The sequence below is a fragment of the Protomyctophum bolini genome (genome assembly GCF_963924005.1).
Source record: "Protomyctophum bolini genome assembly, chromosome: 14".
In the NCBI taxonomy this organism is placed as follows: domain Eukaryota; kingdom Metazoa; phylum Chordata; class Actinopteri; order Myctophiformes; family Myctophidae; genus Protomyctophum; species Protomyctophum bolini.
This window is the reverse complement of record NC_137875.1, coordinates 22,411,925-22,435,901: the sequence shown is the minus strand read 5'-3', so window position 1 is coordinate 22,435,901 and position 23,977 is coordinate 22,411,925. Positions and strand designations below refer to the sequence as shown.

The following is a 23,977-nucleotide window of genomic DNA, read 5'->3' as shown; positions in this document are numbered from 1 at the left end:
TAAAAAGTACAGATACTAGATAAAAAAGTACTTAAGTAACATTACTTCCCATCTCTGTATACATTATATACAATCTACATAGGTAATGTTGTATGCAAAACGTTGTGCGCAAGTGACGGCACAGAGTTGTTCCAGATCTATCTCCTCATGTCGCGCCGAATGCCGAGCCTCAACACCACCCGCGGAACAATGGTCATTGCACTGCCACCAAAGTCGCTACAGTACAGTACAGTACAGAGGAGAGCAGCACAGTACAGCACAGAGAGGAACAGTACAGTACAGAGGAGAGCAGCACAGTACAGCACAGAGAGGAACAGTACACAACAAAGGATGGGAACAGTACAGTACAGTACAGTACAGTACAGTACAGTACAGTACAGTACAGTACAGTACAGTACAGTACAGTACAGTACAGTACAGTACAGTACAGTACAGTACAGTACAGTACAGTACAGTACAGTACAGGGCTACTCAGCCAGGTTGCCACGTTTCAATCAATCTTTATTTGTCACATACATATTAAAAAAGTCATGTCCATGTGAAGGGAGAGGGGGGTTGTATGTGCGCATGTGCACTCAACTGCCCCTCTCCACGCTCAAGTGCGTGGGGGGTGACCTGATCGCTGTCGTCTCCCAAGTTCCATGTCATCATTTAAAATCCTAATGGCCTGGGGGAAGAAACTTTTCCTCAGTCTTTCCAGGACAGCCTTGTGTATCCTGTATCTTCTCCCGGACCTCAGCAGCTCAAACAGACCATGAGCCGGGTGGGTACTGTCCTCCATGATCCGCTTGGTCTTTGTTCTGCAGCGCTTGGTGTAGATCTCCTGGAGGGCTGGGAAGCTGCCTCCTGTGATCCTCCCCGCCATCCTGACGACCCTCTGCAGGGCTTGCTGGTCTCGCACCGTACAGTTCCAAATACCACGCTGTGATGTTTCCTGACAGGACGCTCTCTATGGTGCAGGTGTAGAAGTTGTGTAATGCAAGAGGAGACACTCCAAAAGATCTCAGGCGTCTGAGATGGTACAGCCTCTGCCGTGACTTCTTCACCACAGCGTTCGTCTGGGTTGACCATGACAGGTCTTCAGTCAGGTGTACACCTAGATATTTAAAACAGGTTACCCTTTCACCGTGGTCCCACTGATGTTAAGGGGGGCGTAGTTCTTGTTGCCCTTTAACCTGAAGTCCACTATCATCTCCTTTGTTTTGCTGGTGTTCAGGAGGAGACTGTTATCCTGACACCAGTGAGTCAGTCTCTCCACCTCCTCCAGGTAGGGGGACTCATTCCCCTCTGCAGATGACACGGCTGTGATTGGCCTGATTTCAAACTTCACAATTTAATTTGATTCCTGGGTGGCTACACAGTCATGTGTGTACAGAGAGTACAGTAGTGGAGTCAGTACGCAGCCTTGTGGTGCACCTCTGTTGAGGGTCATGGTTGATAAGATGTGTCTTCCGGCTTTCACCGCCTGTGGTCTGCCTGTCAGGAAGTCATGGATCCATCGACACAGTGTGCTGCTGACTCCTAGGTCCCTTAGTTTGCTGATGAGCCTGGATGGAATGATGGTGTTAAAAGCGGAGCTATAATCAATAAATAATAGCCGCACGTAGGTATCCTTCTTCTTCTTGTCGTCCAGGTGGACAAGAACAGTCTCAAGGATATGCTCGATGGCATCATCAGTGGATCTATTGGGACGATAGACCCTGGCAGTAGGGAAGAAATGTGGCCTTTAATCAGCTTTTCAAAGCACTTCATCACTACTGATGTTAGCACTACTGGGCGATAGTCATTTAGACAGCTGGGTTTTTGGATCTTGGGTACCGGTATAATAATGGACTCCTTGAAGCATGTGGGAATAATGGACTGGGCCAGAGAGTGATTGAATATTGCTGTGAATACTGGTGCAAGTTGGTCGGCACATGTTTTCAGTACTCGTCCTGCAATGCCATCTGGTCCTGCAGCCTTCCTGATGTTCACTTTACTGAACATCCTCCTCACCGAATTCTCAGACACTGTGAGAGGGCTATCCTCTGCCTCTCTGACTGTCTCTGCTCTATCTGCACTGACCTGCCTGTTACCAAGGGTATCACAAAGCGTGCATAAAAGATGTTTAGTTCATTTGCCAGAGACATGTCAGCATTTTCCAAGGAGGGGGGCCTTATAGTCTGTCATCTCCCTCAACCCTTTCCACAAACTCCTAGAGTCTCCCTGTTGAAACTGTAGATCCACCTTTTCTCCATACTGCCTTTTGGCATCCCTCACTGCTCTCTACATGTCGTAACATGCTGCTCTATAGGCATCCTTATTGCCCGTCACAAGCCCTGACTTATGAGTGGCTGTTCTCCTATTCAGAGCCTCGCGGATATTTATCCAGGGTTTCTGGTTTGGAAATATCCTAATGGTGGACTTGGGGATTACAGCCTCTGTTGTCTTACAAATAGTTTCTAGTACTGACGTAGTGAAAACATTAATGTCACTTATGGGGGTTGAGCTGCTATACTCACTCCAGACGGCGTCATGCAGTGCAACCTGCAGCGCAGCTTCTGACTGGTCTGTCCAACGAGAGACCGTCCGTGTCACCGGTGCGCGCCCCCGACGTTTGTTGACATACGCTGGTCTCAGTATAATAGCAGCGTGGTCACTCCCCCCAATAGCAGGAAGGACTTGGGGTTTATACCCTCCCTTCAGGAGAGAATAACAATGATCCAAGGTATTTTTACCTCGTGTGGCGAAGTCAATGTGTTGATAAAAGTTAGGCAACACGTTTGCACTTCCCACGCAACTGGGTATATGAAAACATCACGCACTTCCCACGCAACTGGGTATATGAAAACATCATGGGTTGCCATGTTTGCTTTTCCAAGTAAAACAAACCCAAACACTATCGCCCTCCCACTTTTGCCTTCTTCCCATTGGCGATGCGTGGTGCTAGGATGTTACATCTATTATATGCCTCTTTTCAGATCTATGGATGTTAAGTCCAAATTGTATTTATTTACCTTCAACTTTGACCCCGTAGACATTTGCCTCAGCGATACAGTCCGCCATGGTGAGAATGTCTGCGACCTCTGAGGTGGCCACGTTCTCTCCTTTCCACCTGAATATGAATAAATACATAAGATATTCCACCTGAACATGAATAAAGACATGACATATTCCACCTGAACATGAATAAATACATGACATATTCCACCTGAACATGAATAAAGACATAACATATTCCACCTGAACATGAATAAATACATGACATATTCCGCCTGAACATGAATAAATACATGACATTTTCCGCCTGAACATGAATAAATACATGACATATTCCACCTGAACATTAATAAATACATAACATATTCCGCCTGAACATGAATAAATTAGGGCCGGGACTTTAACGCATTCATTTAGATTAATTAACTACAGAGTAGTGTTAAAAAAATGAACGCATTTAATCGCACCTTTTTTTCACCGCGGAACGTTTCTCACTGGGCACGTTTCAAGTACTGAATAGGCTGCGGCACGCCTGCACCGCAGCAGCAGCATCGAGCGAGCAGCAGTAGCAGTCCACTCTACACTACAGCTCCGTCAGACAACAACAAAGCCAAAACCCAAACTAATCAAATGATGCGCTTATATCACTTTTGCTCCATGGATGGGACATTTAGATTTAAAAGCTGGATGGACACGTCGTGGATAGCAGCATGGTTGTGTGCAATGCCGGAGGCTTGCAGTGATTTCACCACAGCACAAAGCTGTCAAGCTGTCCTCGATGTGAAACATACTGAAGCAGAAAGCATGGAAGTCCGTGGTCAGACAATGGTCTGCCCCAACCCCATGTGAAATGCACTCCCCAGATACCGGTAGTTCATTCCACAGTTTCCTCCGCCATGTAAAGCAAATTTGAGTATTCATATAAACACTGAAGACACTTTATAGGCACTTGCTGCACTTGTTTATCTGTTGGGAAAAAAAATGTATTGCTTAAAGGGGAATACCACTCATTTTGTGTGGAAAACTGGAAATAAGTTGTGTGGAAAACTGGAAATAATAAAAAAGTCCCCCCATTCTGTGTTGCCTACAACTGGAGGTCTGAAAAAAACAGTAACATTATGAAGTACATTTTTGTGATGTCAGTGAGATGTACTTCATGTTTTTTCAGACCTCCAGTTCTAGGCAACACAGAATGGGGGGGACCTTTTTATTATATCCACTCTAACACCGTCTCCACTCTCCGTCACGTGCGTCAAAAAACGAACCGGGGCAATTTTAATGCAGTCACGCAACGCGGGCAGTGGAGCCACCCTTCATTGATTAAAAAGGGAACATTCCCTGACGCTGACGCGACGCTGACGCGCCCGGTGGAGCCCCGGTGTAAGGTATATTAATGACAGTAAATTGTTGAAAATGAGTGGAATCCCGTAGTCACTATTCATTGATTCACTGGGATACCAAAAAACATTTGAAAAAAAAAAGGTTTCTCACTGTTCTCGGGTTGAATATTGATATGCGATTAAAATGCGATTAATCGAGATTGATTAATTACAAAGCTTCTAATTAATTAGATTAAAAATGATAATCGGGTACCTGCCCTAGAATAAATACATAACATATTCTGCCTGAACAGGAATAACATATTCCACCTGAACATGAATAAATACATAACATATTCCACCTGAAAAACATATTATGCCTGAACATGAATAAATACATGACATATTCCGCCTGAACATGAATAAATATATAACATATAGCACATGGCCACGTTCTCTCCTTTCCACCTGAACATACATGTATAACATGTTCTCTATCACAGCCATGTCCTGTCTTCCACCTGACCATGTATAACATGTTCTCTATCACAGCCATGTCCTCTGTCTTCCACCTGACCATAACATCTTTCACCTGATAAAACAAGGACCACATGAACCCTAACGTTCCTATTCTGGACTGTGTTACTGATATTTGATTCTGTCATTTTCTCTAGAGAGTACAGGTGGCCTATATGGTGAAAAAAGAGAGTACCAAGTACACTCTTTACACTGAGTATCGAGGGGGTTCATGTGTTTGGTCCGAAGTACTAACTAGTAATACATTTTAATTTTAATTTTATTAAAAAAATAAATAAAAAAAACCCCGATATCATACACCTAACCTCACAGAAAGCCACAGGTTAGTTTTAACCTGCCACGCATGTCGGTAGCCACGTGTTAGTTTTAACCTGCCACGGGTTAGTTTTAACCTACCACTGGTTAGCTATTAACATGCCACTGGTTACTTTTAACCTGCTGTGCATGTCGGGAGCCACGGGTTAGTTTTTACCTGCCACCAGGTTAGTTGTAACCTGCCGCGCATGTCGGGAGCCACGGGTTAGTTTTGACCTGCCACCAGGTTAGTTGTAACCTGCCGCGCATGTCGGGAGCCACGGGTTAGTTTTGACCTGCCACCAGGTTAGTTGTAACCTGCCGCGCATGGCGAGAGCCATGGATGAGTTTTAACTTGCCACGGGTTAGTTTTAACCTGTCACGCATGTCGGGAGCCATGGGTGAGTTTTAACCCACGCCACGGGTTAGTTGTAACTGGCAGCGCATTGTCGGAAGCGACGGTGTTGTCGAACCAATGCCTGTCAACTCCGATGTTGCAGATTTCCCCCCCTGGGGTTTAAGAGGTTACAAAGATACAAAGCGACAAATATGCTGTGAATCTTTGCATCTGCCTGTGTGAACGCAGCATAATTGATTCCAGGAAAATGTCACGATAAATTAAAATCTGTGAGCGTTTTTTTCTATAGCTGCTATAACATTTGGCATTCGGAATTAGGTCACGTGGCAGCCAAATCTATGGCCTTTTTAAAAGTTTGTTTAGGGCACTTTAAGCAAGCATTACCAAGCTATCATACATGTTGAGAGGCTGAGAGAGAGAGACATTCACCTGAACGTGTCACCGACTCGATCTTTAAAATACACAAAGTTCTCCCGGTCGATCCAGAGCAGATCTCCTGTGTTGAAGTACTGGTCTCCTTTCCTCATCACGTCGAACAGACGCTTCTTCTCCGTCTGCTGGCGGTTCCCCGCGTAGCCCACGAACGGAGAGATCTTAGTGATCTTCCCCACCAGCAGACCAGTCTCACCTGATAGAGAGAGAGAGAGGGGGGGGGGGGGGGGGGGGGGGAAGAGAGCGACAGAGAGAGAGAGGGGGAGAGCAACCATTACATGTGTTGCAGATTAAGCTTTTTCATAAAAATCTTCGTATACTTAATCGTTTTCATTGGTTTGTTTACACGTGATCTTTTCTATGAACATGTTGGATTCATGATAATGTGTATTACCTTCAAACATTTAAACACTTCAACCCTCAATACTTTGTGAGCTTGTAGATTCTTACCTGTCTGCTGGGACACAGTCACACAGAGACCTGGGAGTTAAATTATTACCTCAGAGACACTGAGTCAGTGTTGATTTTGTCGACTAATACTAAGAGGAAGAATGTTCGTCTACTTTTTTTCACTGACGAAAAATAAATGGAAACTAAATGAAAACTAAGCTATGATGACTAAGACTAAATATATTGACAGTTTTGTCAACAAATAAAAACTAGACTAAAATGTTAGGAAAAGACTAGTGGACAAGAGATCCAGTATAAATAAAATAAAAGTCATTTTACTCTTGGTTGCATGCTGAAAATGCACTTGGTTGCATGCTGAAAACAACGCGCCGCGCTGCGACGGGTTGTGAGCTTGTAGATCTGCTATTTTCAGCAACTGTAAGATCAGCCATTACGGCATCAAGGTCCACAAAATACATCTTAGTCGAATAAATCAAACGTTGATTTATCAACTGTAGATTTATTTAAAACTAGACTAACACTAAAACATTCCAGGTGACTAAAACGTGATTAAACTAAAGGAAGAATATTCAAGAGACTATATGACAAAAAACTAAAACCAAACTTTGCTGTCAAAATCAACACTGCTGAGAGTGAAATCATTACCTCTGTCTGCTGGGACACAGAGACCCTGGGAGTTCCTCACCGGTTCCTCTTTCTCCACATCGAACTTAATCAATGTGTAGGGGAAGAACCTCTGAAATATTACACAATAAACTGTATTAAATATGAAACTTAATCAGTGTGTAGGGGAAGAACCTCTGAAATATTACACAATAAACTGTATTAAATATGAAACTTAATCAGTGTGTAGGGGAAGAACCTCTGAAATATTACACAATAAACTGTATTAAATATGAAACTTAATCAGTGTGTAGGGGAAGAACCTCTGAAATATTACACATTAAACTGTATTAAATATGAAACTTAATCAGCGCGTAGGGGAAGAACCTCTGAAATATTACACATTAAACTGTATTAAATATGAAACTTAATCAGTGTGTAGGGAAAGAACCTCTGAAATATTACACATTAAACTGTATTAAATATTAAACTTAATCAGCGCGTAGGGGAAGAACCTCTGAAATATTACACAATAAAACTGTATTAAATATTAAACTTAATCAGCGCGTAGGGAAAGAACCTCTATAATATTACACATTAAACTGTATTAACCCATTCAGGATGGGATTTAAGAATTATGTTATACCTTAGATATGGCACTCGGTGCCACGCTACAAGAAAAATCACAAAAATGTGGCAAATCTTTGAATATATATTCTTTCAGAGCGAACGTTTTCAACTCAAATATTTGCTTCTGGTGGGATGACTGGGGTCCCTGGAATATTTTCAGATTGTGGGCGGCCAATTACATATAATTTTTGGGGTCCTTTTTTTAGAATCGGCCTAAATGGATTAAATATGAAACTTAATCAGAGTGCAGGTGAAGAACCTCTGAAATATTACATATTACACTGTATAGATGTGTAGAACCTCTGAAATATTACATATTAAATATTAACACATTGAGTTCCACCTGGTGGACGAAAGTGGTGGTGCTTGGGTGCCACCGGATCAGAATCTGTTTTAGTATAATGCGGGTTCGGTTTTGGGTTCCATCTTGAATGCTAAATTAAAATAGACCAATCCTTGCTCTAGAAAACGCCAATGTTATAATTTTAGCCTTAATTGTACCTCTGTGTTGTGTTCTATGTTCCCCACTTATAATATGTTCCCGGGTTAAACAAAAACAGGTTCTATGTTCCCCAATAAACCTTTTCAATCAAAAACAAAGTACCCACCGAGTGCAGGAAGTTGACTCTACCCACAGCTCCGATCTTATCGGTGTAATTGATGAATCCGATGTTTCCTTCCGTGGCGGCGTACAGCTCCCTCATTTTTATGTCTCCGAAACGACTCAGAAACTCTGTCCAGACCTCCGACCGCACGCCGTTTCCGATGGCGATCCGGACCTTGTGCTCCATCTCGTTTTCTTTCTGAAAACACGGAGAAGGATTCATCTTTTTACACACGGCCACTACCGAAAGAAAATATGGAGAAGGATATTCATCTTTTTACACAATGTGTTAAATTCATAAAGTGAGGGTTAAAGGGGCTCCACCATGAATTTGAACATTTTCAAGATTTTTTGTGTTTTTAGTTTCCCTAGTGTATTTTCACATTTTTGACACTCAGCTAGACCTTCATTGAGAAATCTGTGATTTTCTGAATGGGCGTGTCTGAATGGGCCTTTTCAGATTCGACCCATTCGACCATCATTCTTTAAGGCCCTGACACACTGTAGGAGATTTAAAGTTGTCGGCGAGTCATCAGATCGTTATGTATTTCACACTGCTGGAGACTTTTTTTTAAATGGTCTGACATTATATTGTTGTGGCTTTCCCACAATAAACGATTGGTCGCAGACTAGGCATCACACACTGTAAGAGTTCACCAAGATGTGATCAAGACCCGATATTAATTTGTTTTTATTTCATAATTTTTTACATCTCACGCACGTGCAGGATGATACGAGCGCGAGACCAGCACAGAGGACGCCTCTCTCTCTCTCTGTGCATGCACAGGAATAGCCAGGCTACACGGGGAAATGTTTGTGACAGCGTGTAGTGTAGCCTACGTGGGCTGCAGGGAGACAGGACGTTAATTCTTGATTTTCATAAAATAACTCTGCACACACACACACACACACACACACACACACACAGTCCAAAAGTTTGCTCCAATGTGGTTTTATCAACATTATTCAAGTGAAATTAGTTGGTTATGGTTTTATAGACTATTTAACAGCAACATTGGGCTAATATGGCTACCATGTACGACACAGGACAGGGATTTACCCAAGGAATAAAGGTTATCATCTGATCATCTATCGATACAGTCGACACGACAGACAGACAGACAGAAGTGCTGTGAGCAGTGAGCACAGCGGTCCTGTGCTCTCATTGGCTGTAATAACCCAGTTCATACTGTACGATGTCCAGTCGGTGACAGAGCCAAATATCAACCCTGCTTGATATTCAAAAACGCTCGGGAAGGCGTAGGCAAGCGCTTTTATCGGCGCTATATCTTCTCGCAGAGCCACACAGCGAGCAAAACCTCGGCGATCAATGCCAAATCTTGCGCCAGATTGGGAGTTTTGACGGTGAGCGCCAAAATAATAATGGGCATAATCGGAATAAATATCGTGCAGTGTGTACGAGCCATTAGTCAGTCGCACCTGTTTTAGGCTGTTGAAGAACTCTACAAGTCTCATATTCATATTATCCCAACTAAGGAGGAGGACATTTGAACTAAGTAGATGGACTTTAATTATTTATTTATGGTTGACTTGAAGTTCTGCTGAACAAAAAGAATATGTACGTTCTTGCATGCATATCACATTTTTACTTCAGCGCCTACCGGACCTGTTATGCTGCGCGCGCAGCCATTCACTTCCTGGTTTACGGCCCTAAGATAATGTAATCGATTACCTAAGATAATGTAATCTATTAAATAATACAATGTAATGGATTACCTTAGCGGTACTGCAGAGGTATCTGAGGGTCTCTCCGATGTATTGCATCACTGTCACGTTGAACTTCCTGCAGTCGTCCCAGAACTGAGAGGCTGAGAACTTCCTCCGAAGAACTATCGTATTACCTTTGGGAAAAAAAGGAAAAGAAATCAGCGAGTAATTATTAAATTACAGAGGGGTGAGAGTATATACGTTTTTACTTTCTCACTCCTTTTCGGATATGCTCAGAGTTCTTTTTTGTATTTTTCTTTGTTTTGTTTTCTTATATTTTAAGTTATTTATTTTAACATGTAACCAAATGGACCCTTACAGGTCTGTAACTCTGAGAGTGTAATACATGGAACCAAATAGAACCTTACAGGTCTGTAACTCTGAGAATATATACATGTAACTAAATGGACCCTTAGAGGGTCTGATAGACTAAATGTCATCCAATGCTGGTCGGATGGCTCAAATGGGTCTGATAGGCTAAATGTCATCAAATGGTGGTCCGTGGCTCAAATGCTGCACAGACTTGGCGAGCTGCAGGCACCCAGTAAAATGTCTTGGAATTTTGTTTCTAGTTATTATTATTATTACCTCTCTCTATACATCCAGCCATGCCTATAAGGAACCCAGCACTGTGGTACAGAGGCAGGTTGATATAGAAAACATCGTCCGCTGTCACTCCCGTCGATGCCTGGATGAAGGAGGCAGCCCACACCCTCTCATGAGTCACCATCGCTGCTTTAGGTAACCCTGGAAACCAAACAAACAAACAGTCACCAAACAAACAAACAAACAATCACCAGCGCTGCTATAGGGCCCCATACACACATATCAAACACATGTTCTGTGTCTTGTCTGTGTTTAATGGCCGCCATAATGCATTTCCAATGGGAGTCACATGGTTTGACCCAACATTTGTGTTTGATGGCTGTGTTCTGCCAAAAATGTTTGGTCAAACCATGTGGCGCCCATTAAACACAGACAAGACACAGAACATGTGTTTGATTGATGCGTGTGTATGAGGCCTTAGGTAACCCTGGAAACCAAGCAAACAAACATGTACAGTACAAATATGACTTCTTGAGTTGTACAGGTGTGTACAGGTGTGGGGTTACTTACTACTAGAGGAGTTGTTGAGAGTTGGTGTGCGGACTCTTTTTATTCTTGAACTATCACTGTTGTTGATCCGGCACCCAGCCTATTAGGTTGTAGATGTGCATGTCTTTATGGCACCCAGCCTATTAGGTTGTAGATGTGCATGTCTTTATGGCACCCAGCCTATTAGGTTGTAGATGTGCATGTCTTTATGGCACCCAGCCTATTAGGTTGTAGATGTGCATGTCTTTATGGCACCCAGCCTATTAGGTTGTAGATGTGCATGTCTTTATGGCACCCAGCCTATTAGGTTGTAGATGTGCATGTCTTTATGGCACCCAGCCCATTAGGTTGTAGATGTGCATGTCTTTATGGCACCCAGCCCATTAGGTTGTAGATGTTCATGTCTTTATGGCACCCAGCCTATTAGGTTGTAGATGTGCATGTCTTTATGGCACCCAGCCTATTAGGTTTTAGATGTGCATGTCTTTATGGCACCCAGCCTATTAGGTTGTAGATGTGCATGTCTTTATGGCACCCAGCCTATTAGGTTGTAGATGTGCATGTCTTTATGGCACCCAGCCTATTAGGTTGTAGATGTGCATGTCTTTATGGCACCCAGCCTATTAGGTTGTAGATGTGCATGTCTTTATGGCACCCAGCCTATTAGGTTGTAGATGTGCATGTCTTTATGGCACCCAGCCTATTAGGTTGTAGATGTTCATGTCTTTATGGCACCCAGCCCATTAGGTTGTAGATGTGCATGTCTTTATGGCACCCAGCCTATTAGGTTGTAGATGTTCATGTCTTTATGGCACCCAGCCCATTAGGTTGTAGATGTTCATGTCTTTATGGCACCCAGCCCATTAGGTTGTAGATGTGCATGTCTTTATGGCAGTTTTCAGCCTCCTGTGCCAGTTACTAGAGTTGTTCTCCCGTACTAATCTCTCAGATTCCGAGCCGGGCTAGTGAACATGTCGACACGCATTCTGATATCACGTCACTTATCACATGATGACTTTTCATGTACAGACAGGTTTTGAATTGATGTTACACTACTGTTTTTTATATTCTTACTGAGTTACCTGTGGTTCCTTAGGTGTAGATGTACAGGTATGAACAGGTGTGTAGTTACCGGTGGTTTCTGAGGTGTAGATGTACAGGTGTAGAGGACAGGTGTAGATGTACAAGTGTGTGTAGTTACCCGTGGCTCCTCAGGTGTAGATGTACAGGTGTAGAGGACAGGTGTGTACAGGTGAGTTACCTGTGGATGTTTAGGTGTACAGGTGTAGAGGACAGGTGTGTACAGGTGAGTTACCTGTGGATGTTCAGGTGTAGAGGACAGGTGTGTACTGTGTACAGGTGAGTTACCTGCGGATGTTCAGGTGTTGGTGTACAGGTGTAGAGGACAGGTGTGTACAGGTGAGTTACCTGTGGATGTTCAGGTGTAGGTGTACAGGTGTAGAGGACAGGTGTGTACAGGTGAGTTACCTGTGGATGTTCAGGTGTAGGTGTACAGGTGTAGAGGACAGGTGTGTACAGGTGAGTTACCTGTTGATGTTCAGGTGTAGGTGTACAGGTTTAGTGGACAGGTGTGTGTAGTTACCCGTGGTTCCAGAGGTATAGATGTACAGAGCGATGCTCCTGACGGTGACGTTGGCTCTGAGCTGTCGGGACAGAGGCTGCTCGGACTCCTGGCCGATCATATTGGATGACAGCGAGGTGATGTCATCCACGCTGCTGTTCTCTGATAGGAGGAGCACGGATATGCCCTGCTCTTTGAGCGTCGGCAAAACTTCCTCCACGGCCTCCCTGAGCTCTGAAACAAACACATGATCACACTGATCACACACACACATAGCATCATCATCATCTCTGAAACAAACACATGATCACACTGATCTCACACACACACAGCATCATCATCATCTCTGAAACAAACACCATCTTTACCGTCTTTAACACCTTAAGGGCCCGGGGTTATTTAAACCATTCATAAAATGTGCCCATCGTTTATAGTGCCCGGACCACTTTTACAGACGGACCGGATGTTGTTGTGAATGTGTGTGTAGCAGCTAACAATAGCCACAACACTATCGATGCGATCGACAACAACAAAAAACACATTCTTCTCTTAGAATTGGACGGGATGATTTAGATCGTGAGTTATTAACATTTTAAGATTTTAGTTGTCGTCGGCTAAACCGGCAGCCTGGCAGGGAACATTTTCGATGACGTGTCACACCGAGGACTGTGCAACAAGCTCTCCTAGGCTGTGCGACCGGTTTTGAATCTATCACTAACTTGACGGAGATTAATCAATCTCCGTCTCGGAACTGTTAACCTTTATCTCTCTGAAACATCTGTGAAAGATCTGAAACATCTGTGAAACAGGTTTAAAATATTGCCCTATTCACCCCTCATATCTAATGGGGGCTAATATTGTGGCGGCCATATTGGATTTCGAGCAAAAGAAAATTGATCAGTGTGTCCAAAATGGGTCATAGATATTATTAACCATTTATGTTATGGCAAATGCAGGGATCCAAAAAGGGGTGGTCTGTCCCCTGGGTATCAGAGGACAAACCAGAGACTAACGCTTTGTTTACCTCAAACAAATACACGTTAATTATTACCACGGTGGTACTGGGCCTGTCTGTGACTGACACACACACACACACACACACACACACACACACACACACACACACACACACTCACACCTCCTTGGTAGTCCATCGTTCTCGAAGATGACGTAGCTTCCTTGTGCTTGTGGGTTTGGCAGTGGTCATCGTTGCTGGCGACGATGCCACTGTAGATGACTATGAAGCCCAATTCTGGCGCCACAACGGCCACATACCATGCCACAGTGTGGACATGTGAGGCTTGGATCAGGAGGCTGAGGTGGTACTGGAACAGCACGGCGGTGTCTTTGGATCAGGAGGCTGAGGTGGTACTGGAACAGCACGGCGGTGTCTTTGGATCAGGAGGCTGAGGTGGTACTGGAACAGCACGGCGGTGTCTTTGGATCAGGAGGCTGAGGTGGTACTGGAACAGCACGGCGGTGTCTTTGGATCAGGAGGCTGAGGTGGTACTGGAACAGCACGGCGGTGTCTTTGCCGGCGCCGTGCCATCCTTTGCTGCGTGCGGTTCTCCTCAAGGTGTGTGACCCCTTCATAGCAAAAGGAACGCCAGAGTGGGCGATTTGCTGCGGCTGACTCCAGATCATTGGGTTTGATGTTACACCTCTTCGGCGTCTGTTTCAACTGGTCTTTATATCGCAGCTTTTGACCACCAGGCTTCCTGTTGGCTGACAATATCTGTCCATAAAACACCTGACGAGGCAAGCGTCAGCCGGAAGACATGGCCGACCCACAGGAGTTGCCTCTGCGCTAAAGTTGCCTCGATGCTGATGGAATCAGTGCGTTGGAGAATGTCAGTGTGTGGGACACGGTCCTGCGAGGTGATGCCAATAATGCGTTGGAGGCATCTGATGTTAAATGCATCAAGGCGTCTGATGTGACGTCGATAGACGGTCCACGCTTCTGACCCATATAGCAGGGTAGACACATACACTGCCCTGTAGACTGCAACGTTTTCTTAGGTGGTTGTTTTCAAACACACGGGTCTACCAAAGGCATAGGAGGCTTTGTTGATACGGTCCTGGATGTCATCATCAATCTGGCAGGAGGGTGTCAGTATGCTGCCGAGGTAGCTGAACTGCTGGACGACCTTGAGGGGAGTGCGGGGGGTGGATGTTTTTGTTTTGTGGATGTTGATCACAAGACCTAATGAGTGGTACACAGAGGACATGATGTCCAGTGCATGTTGCATAGCAGCTGGGCTGTGCGCCAGGAGAGCACAATCATCTGCATATTGTAGCTTGTGGATGACACACACACACACACACACACACACTGATGTGGTTAAGTGATGCAGAGCGACTGAGATGGATTTTCGAACAGAAGATATTTTTCTTATTTCTGTTTTGATCAAATACTTGGTGTAACTTCTGTGTGGGAAGTGAACGTGATATTGTTTATTTATGTTGTTGGTATCTTATAATCCCGTAAGGGATGGGTCTTAACGACAAGAAATTCACACACACACACACACACACACACACACACACACACACACACACACACACACACACGACAACTGTGTAAGTGAACACTTGTGAGCTGCAACCGGACCTCATCAAGACACATTTTGCCCAATGTGGCCCTTGCCCCAAAATGAGTTTCACACCCCTGCACTATAGAGTGCTATGTTCTACATAAAATGCTGTGTAAATTAAAAAACGCAAAGTAAAAAAACAAAAACGTGGGGTGAGTTTAGTGAATGATACATACATTGCAGGGCAACAGCAGTGCAGTCAGTCTAATAATACACTACAGCACAAAGACACCCATGTACCTGCAGGGCCAAACATCGTCACACACCCCAACATAAGATCACATCCTGTCTGGATTTTTGGCTCTTCAAAATAAGAGCTGAACATGGAAAAATGCTGGTGTGAATTATATCAGAATTTTTCAATAAATGCTGGCAGGTGGCTGGCATCTCCCTTAGCGATAGGGTGAGAAGTTCAGTCACACGAGAGAGACTTGGAGTAGAACCGCTGCTGCTTCGCCTGGAAAGGAGTCAGCTTAGGTGGTTCGGGCATCTGGTTAGGATGCCTCTCGGGCGCCTCCCTAGGTAGGTCCTCGACGCACTTCCCACTGGGAGGAGACCCCGGGGCAGACCAAGGCGCAGTTGGAGGAAATACATCGACTCACTGGCCTTGGAACGTCTCGGAATCCCCCAGGAGGAAGTCACTAATGTTGCTCTGGAGAGGGAAGTCTGGAGCTCTCTGGTGGAGCTGTTGCCCCCGCGACCCGACTACGGATAAGCGGTTGAAGATGGATGGATGGATGCTGGCGGCCTAAGCGTTAATCTGGTGTCAGTGAGGTTAGATGTACAGTACTGTAGAGTTGCTGGCCGGCTCCATATATGCAGATCTAGTATGTCAAACCATGTATGCTATCCAGGGTTTGATGAGGTCAGTGGCGTGATCTTCATATATATCCTCGCCCAATAGTCTGCCGTCAACGAGGCGGATGCGTGCACGCCCTTTAGGGCGAGGTCGCCCTTAGGTGTCTTACTGGTAGTAATCTGATAATAAGTGTGGAAATGGGAGTTATACGCCGAAATTTGTAAAAATGACAAAATATTAATAATAACACGATGCATGCCAAAGCGCCTCGCAACCCGTCAGATGACGGGTTAAGATTAAGATGCACTCTGTTCCTACCCGGAAGGAGGAGTGAAAACACCTCATGCGCTTTTGAGCAACTTAACTGTCTTATGGCTACGTAATTGACGTACTGAATCAATAATGCAAGTGGATGGGAGGAGAAATCCGGTGCCGTCTCTATTACTCTAAGGTCTAACTACTTCAATGGGTCTGGTCTACAAGAGAAAATACACCACAAAGACACCCATGTACCTGTCTAACTACTTAAATGGGCCTGGTCTACAAGATACACTACACCACAAAGACACTCATGTACCTGTCAAAACATTACCTTCAGATGCTATGAGGGTTTTGGCTCCAGAGCAGGAGAAACAGTGAACCAGAGACTTTGACCGGATGTTGAAGTTGAGCAAGGCAGCAGGACAGCCCAGTTTGGCCAGAGCCAGCCACGTCCAGATGTAAGACGGCTCGTTGCCTAATAATAACAACAGCAACAACAACAACAATAATTAAGCCTGCCACAATAATTGCATAATCGCCTAATTGCAATTATTTGAGATAATCACAAATATCTTTGCATAATCATCCAAATCATTTACATGTTAAAGGACCACTTCACCACTTTTCAACCTATCTTCATATACTAGGTCCTCACTAATAATCATGAAAAAATGATTTTTTTCTACTTGGTCTGTGTCTCATAGGAGGGCTGTGGGCAGTTCAGAAACCGTCTTCCAGTGACATCATCGATGGGGAATACAAGCTAATAGAAACTGCAGGCTTTCTAGTCCTAAAAAGTTGCAATGCGAAAATGGAAGCCATCGTTCTCACGATAATGAAAATCTAAAGATTTTTGTAAGATTGAAATCTGCTTAATGATGATGTCACTGGAAGACGGTTTCTAAACTGCCCACAGCCCTCCTATGAGACACAGACTGAATAGAAAAAAATCGTGCCATTTTATCATGATTATTAGTGAGGACCTATTATATGAAGATAGGTTGAAAAGTGGTCAAGTGGTCCTTTAAGAAATCCTCATACATTTTCCAGAAATAGCAGAAATAAGCTGATCTACCAGCTTACAACATGTGACGTCTTGTAAGCTTGTAGATCAGCTAGCCTATTTCCACATTGTTTCAAATATACAATGTTTAAATGTGTGTCAGTAATTTATTTGTATAATTAAGTTATTTGTCATATCTGCCCTGTGCAGTTTGATTATGAAGCAAATAAAAAACATACATTAAAGGTTTTAGTGATGCACGGGCCGGCTTTATTTCATAACCCACCAATCACGTCCTGCCACGGGAGCCAACCAACACCATCCCGCCCGCAAAACAATATATTAATCAATATCCCGCACACCCCGCAAAAATAAAAAGTAGCCGACCGACCAGCTTTACAACACATGTTGCCTATATATTGCCTATAATATTCACGCTATGGACATGCCTCACAGGTCTAAAATCCAAGTTTGAGAGATAAGAGAGTGAGAGAGATAGAGAGATAGAGAGAGAGAGAGAGAGAGAGAGAGAGAGAGAGAGAGAGAGAGAGAGAGATCAAATAAGCAACATTAACGGGAGTAATTGGGAGTAGGAGAAATAGTTGTGAATAGTGAATAGTTTGAATATCTCTTTACATTTTTAACACCCCAAATATTGTATTAAGGGGAAGCACTGGAATAACAGATTGTACATACCCTGTATGTACCCAGGAGCAGAGACCGTTAGTAATAGAACTTGTCTTGAATAGCCAGACAACTATTCCACAATCTCCAAATGCTATAATACAGTAGAGGAACAACACCTAGTACACGTGTAGGTGGAACAACACCTACTGTACGTACCCAGAAACAGAGCCACTGCGTCTCCCTCCCTCAGACAGGCGTGTCTCTGCAGACATCTGGCCATCCTGTTGCTCTGCTGGTCCATCCATCCGTAGGAGAGTGTCTGACCCTCGAAGTGGACTAACGTCTTGTCCGGGTCTCTTCTGACCTGATCCAGAGTCCAGACAGTGCATGCAGTGGTTTTCAAGGTTGTACTTTGTTACATTTTGTCTACAGGTACATAAGAGTAAAACTTTGTTACGTCATGTCTACAAATTTAGTTTAGAAAGGTGTAATTTCAACCCTTTTTCATATCAAAGCCCATTATTGTCTCCACCAGGCCGAAGGCATGGGGAGAGAGTATGTTTTGCATTCCGTCCATCTGTGTGTGTGACGTGTGTGTTTGTGTGTGTCCGTCCGTCTGTGTACAGCTAATCTCTGACGCCGTTAAGCCGCTCGATGCCAAATTTTACACACACTCCCTGGATGCCAACGATGAACCTCTGCCCCAAATGTACTGTATTTGCACACACTCCCTAGATGCCAACGATGCCCTCTGCCCCAATTGTATTGCACACACTCCCTAGATGCCAACATGAACCTCTGCCCCAGATTTTCCAGAACGGCCTGTTATAGCACCACCAGGAGGCCGACTTTTGTAAAACACATTTTTGGATATTACACCTGCAGATTCTGTCCAAAAATCCCGCAAATCGTTACACAGTAGGCTATCTCTATAGTCATGTGTTCAAGACGGATCTGTCTGATATTTTATATTCCGTCAATTTCGTAATTGGCTAACATTGGCTTTCAAAGTTTGCAGGATTGGCCTGTTTTGAACAAAAAGCCTCAAATCATGAACGCAGCGTGTTATATATATATATATATATATATATATCCCACCCTTTTAACATTGGCCTGTTATAGCGCTACCAGCAGGTGGATTTTTGCAGCACTTCATCTAGTTTATTCTGCATTTGAGCCACGGACCACCATTTGATGGTGTCAAGAGTAAAAAATTTGGTTACCAACTCTTCATCAATTAGCAGCTGGGGACCCCTCGAGGACTGCTGGTATACCAGCAGTCCTCGAGGGGTCCCCAGACCACTGGTTGAGAACCACTGGTGTGAAGTAACTAAGTGCATTAAGTACTGCACTTAAGTAAAAAGAAAATTGAGGGCCCTCTATGTCCAACTTTTGGTTGGCCAGAATGAGATGTATGATCAAAATGTACAAGATAATGTATAAGAGCGCCCCTCGCTTCACAGGGTCTTGAGTATTTCCAATTTTTAGTATTTTTACTTCTACTCCACTACATCTCAGAGGCAAATATTGTACTTTTACTTAAAAAAAAAAAAAAACAATAAAAACAAGTAAAAGTATCAATGGAAGATCAGACTTGTACAGTCTGATGGAGCAGGTGGGGGAATAATTAAAGTACTCGCATGCTTTTCTTAAGTAAACTAAGATAAGGTCGTAAAGCTACCACCATGTGGTTTCCACTGACCTGGTCCAGGAATCGGTCGAGCAGACTGTAGAAGGGTCTGAACTTCTTGTAGGAGGTGAGCCTCAGACCCAGCTGTAACGTTCTCAGCGTGTAGCGGAGGTCCTCCAACCAGTACCGAGACAACAGACCAGATATTCTAAGGAGGATGGTCAGTCCGAGCAGCAGAGATATGATCAACCACACCACGGAGGACATCATGTTGTTTGGAGGAATTCAACAAACTACTTCTTTTGGTGTTTTTCCGCCAACTTAAAGAATCGAGTTGTTTCTGCAGCTTCAAAAAATCTGTGTATGTGTGACAAAGTTCAACTGAGTGGGCGGGGGTTGTCTTACTCCTCCCCCCTCCTCCTCCCTCTCTCTCTCTCTCTCTCTCTCTCTCTCTCTCTCTCTCTCTCTCTCTCTCTCTCCCTCTCTCTCTCTCTCTCTCTCTCTCTCTCCCTCCCTCCCACTCTCTCTCTCTCTCCCTCCCTCCCTCCCACTCTCTCTCTCTCTCTCCCTCCCTCCCTCCCACTCTCTCTCTCTCTCTCTCCCTCCCTCTCTCCCATTCTCTCTCTCCCTCCCTCCCATTCTCTCTCTCACACGCAGCGCAACACACACCGTCACGCGCGCGCGCACACACACACACACACACACACACACACACACACACACACACACACACACACACATTTTTACGGTGATTCTCAACCATTGTAATGGACTGAGGCCTGAGGACCCTCAGTTTGACATGCAATATTCTATGGACCCCCATTTAATGGCATTATACTATCTCTGAGACCCCAATTTATATTGTAAAATCAATGTTAATTTCACTCTGAGTGTACAAATGGAACAATATGGACCCGTTACAGTCCATTTGTATATTACTCTCAGAGTTACAGACCAATATGGAATTTAAGGATTGATTGATTGATTGATTGATTGATTGATTGATGTATTTATTAACAGTGTAAAATTACAATACGAAATAACTGTTAACTGTGGACGACACCATAAAGCAATACACTTGTTTACAACAGGGTCCACCATTTTCAATTCATCAGAACATTTAGAGACGTACAAATATACACTTCTATATAATCAAAAACAGGAAATCATCATAAGAGAACCATGAAGGACCTATCATCAGACTAACTGTAGAATATGTAAACATAGAAATAGTCATCTAGTAAAAGTAAGTAAACCAATAACCTATTTTTGAGTGGTGCAACCACTCCAATGAACAGCGATGTGTGTCCCTATGCCTGTCTGTCCCTATGCCTGTATGTCCCTATGCCTGTCTGTCCCTATGCCTATCTGTCCCTATGCCTGTCTGTCCCTATGCCTGTATGTCCCTATGCCCCTATGCCTGTCTGTCCCTATGCCTGTTTGTCCCTATGCCTGTCTGTTCCTATACCTGTCTGTCCCTATGCCTATGCCTGTTTGCCATTGACGATGACTGGAGAACAGACGTCAGGTTTCCGCTCAATATGACGTAAATTAAACATCAAAACATTAAACACCATTGACATTGAAGGGGAAATTTACGTCATATGTAAACGAGCAAATCAGCTAACCAATGGCAAGGCAACAGGCATTCTGATTGGCCATTGGCCAGTATGAGATGATCCATGACGATTTATGATGATAAGAGCTGATAATTCCGCTAAATATGACGTAAATTAAACATCAACACATTAAATGCCATTGACATTGAAGGGAAAACTTACGTCATATAAACGAGCAAGAGTATAATAATATGTTTAACTAGAACTGCACTCTGCCGAGTGCATACTTGCTTGTTGCACACTAGTAGGCCATAAATGGCCTACTAGTGCGCAAGCAGAGCGGGCAAGTACTTTCGACCGCTGGAAACTATCCCATCTCAGTATCTCTGTGAAGGAACGTTTGAAATGTATAATCATTACGTGTAACTATTTGCTACCCAACTACTTTTTTACAGAAAAATGAATCATTGATATGTGATGAAAAAAAATATATTATACAGTATAATTATTTTATTACTTGTCTGTCAATTTTTTTAAATGTATTTCATTTTGTACTATAGTGATATTAATACTAAATCATGATCAGAGTAATATGTGTCTCTAACTTCAATTTCTGTAATAATACTTTCAAATTTGTTGAAATATACATGATCTAAAATACTTCCGAAATCTGTAGTTGGATTTGTATTTAATTGTTTAAAGCCTAATCTTGACATGAAGGTCTTTATATTTATATCTTTTTCAGTATAATGGTCTTCATTGAAATCTCCTATTATCATAATTGTGGAAGTCGGAGATGATAGATACTTTACCATTTTTTTGAGAAATGTGTTTAATTCCGAAAGGTTTGTTTTAGGTGATCTGTACATAAGAATGATATATAGATCTTTATTTTTTACATGTTTTTATGTATGCAAGTCTGTGCCTGGTTTGCTGGGACCAGATACCACATTACGTCATCGTTGAGAGCTGGGACCAGAGTACATGGTGTGTATATGTATGACTAGCTCTCAGTGATGACGTAAGAGAAATGGTCATCTGTGTAATCTGGTCCCACCAGATACCACATTACGTCATCGTTGAGAGCTAGGACCAGAGTACATGGTGTGTATATGTATGACTAGCTCTGAGTGATGACGTAAGAGATATGGTCATCTGTGTAGTCTGGTCCCAGCAGACCAGGCACAGATTTACAAATCACATTACAACTACATACAGAGTATGTAGTTGTAATTTGATTAGCAGTATACTGTGGTTACTTGGTTCCAAAAAGTGACAGCCAAGTTTTTTTCAACCGTAAGTCTGTGCCTGGTTTGCTGGGACCAGATACCACATTACGTCATCGTTGAGAACTGGGACCAGAGTACATGGTGTGTATACGTATGTGATGACGTAATGTGGTTGAAAAATACTTGGCTGTCACTTTGAAGAGACCAAGCGAAATTATTACTTGCGCGCTCTGCTTGCGCAAGTAATAACATAAATTGATGTACGCTAACAAGAGCGCCCCTCATTTCACACGGTGTGTCCCTATGTCTGTCTTTTATCAAATGTTACCTGCACAAGTCACAAGTTATATGAAGTTACTTTTTATTGAATCACTTTAAAACAATGTTGAATCAAGCACCTTAAATACTGTGGTATGCACACAGAAGTCAGAGAATACTGTGACATGACCAGAGAAATGTTTTAAGTTTTAATTACCGTAAGTGAAATTTATCTTTAACCAAGGCATGTGTTTCCAGTGTACATGTTTATGAATGTAAAACAATATTATTGCACAATTTCACTCATAATTCACTCAGCATTCAGTAGAGAGTTTAAAATGTAAAGTAACTGATTGTCTCCCCAGGGCCCTCACCATGTGGAGTTAGAGGTTTGGATGTCGAATGCCTCTACAACGGATGATGTCCGAAAACAAGCAGTGGTAGTTGGTACATTCTACATAGCTAGAATCAGGGTCACATCCCTGCGCTGCTGTCTGTCTAAATTCATTGTCACACTGTCCATTAAACAAAAGAACAATTTCACTAAAGCTGTTGAAAACCGTGTCCAAAGAGGCTGTGTGGCAGGTGTCAGAATAGACAACAAAGGACCTCTAGATGATCTTCCACCATGTCTTCACCTCCTCCTAGGACACTCTATAGGACTAGACTAGAGGGTGAGGGTGATGTTTAAATGTCCAAATGTCAGGAAATTGCAGTGGCTCAAACCCTCTCCATATAAAGTTTACTTGTATTAATAATAACCTAACATGGTTCATATATTTTATATTGCACAGTATTTTTGCACACTGCATGTTTGTACAACAATGCACATTTACTTGTGTTAAACCTGAAAATAAATGTTTAAAAGAATGTTATTACATTGTTGTGTTGGATTTTGTTCCAGGGCTTAGTTATGTATTGGTTAGTAAGTAGTGATGCATGCTTTAAACTTGGGTTTTACAAAATGGGACTTAAAAAACATTATGTGCTGGAAGGGCTTGTCAGTTCCTTAAAGCAGGAAGCAAGGTGTTTATGCAAAGACAGCAGATATCGCTATAACTATTATGTGAGCATGCTGATTAATGATGACGTTCAGTAAACGCATACTTGACTCCCTGCAGTGAAAAATAATTTGGTTGACTGTAGCAGTTACTCGAAATCACTCTGAATCCAATGCTAAACGTTTGCCATTCACTGCTGTCATAAGTCTACTCAATATCGTTTTGTTTTAAGCGGGGTGACACTGGGACCCCGAGCTTGGATCCGTACTTCCCCTTCCTAGAAGCTAGTTTTAACATTTCAGTGCTTTTTGAAAATATTCGGATACATTATCGCTTGCAGCAGGATTGTACATGAAGCTGAGTTAGAATTGCATCCATTCCCTTCCCTTTTCTCTTCTTTCTTCTCTTTTTCTTCCCCCTCCATTTTTCTTCTTCCCCCCCTCT

General features: G+C 43.2%; 1 protein-coding gene across 2 annotated transcripts in view; it reads right to left on the bottom strand.

Moving 5' to 3' along the window:
- LOC308327786 (long-chain fatty acid transport protein 2-like) overlaps positions 1 to 19,829 on the bottom strand; it is a 512,892-nt gene extending 493,063 nt beyond the window's left edge. For both annotated transcript variants that reach the window (XR_013965220.1, XM_080781333.1), the window contains exons 1-10: positions 19,559 to 19,829; positions 18,073 to 18,220; positions 16,558 to 16,701; positions 12,594 to 12,806; positions 10,484 to 10,642; positions 9,905 to 10,029; positions 8,172 to 8,366; positions 6,976 to 7,066; positions 5,917 to 6,115; positions 2,997 to 3,094 (exon numbers count right to left, since the gene is read on the bottom strand). Coding sequence is in view for 1 of the 2 variants with exons in the window: in XM_080781333.1 (XP_080637459.1) it covers positions 2,997 to 3,094; positions 5,917 to 6,115; positions 6,976 to 7,066; positions 8,172 to 8,366; positions 9,905 to 10,029; positions 10,484 to 10,642; positions 12,594 to 12,806; positions 16,558 to 16,701; positions 18,073 to 18,220; positions 19,559 to 19,756 (1,570 nt within the window). In the remaining variant the exon portion in view is untranslated. The remainder of the gene's footprint in view (positions 1 to 2,996; positions 3,095 to 5,916; positions 6,116 to 6,975; positions 7,067 to 8,171; positions 8,367 to 9,904; positions 10,030 to 10,483; positions 10,643 to 12,593; positions 12,807 to 16,557; positions 16,702 to 18,072; positions 18,221 to 19,558) is intronic.
- Between the last annotated feature and the right edge of the window lie 4,148 nt (positions 19,830 to 23,977).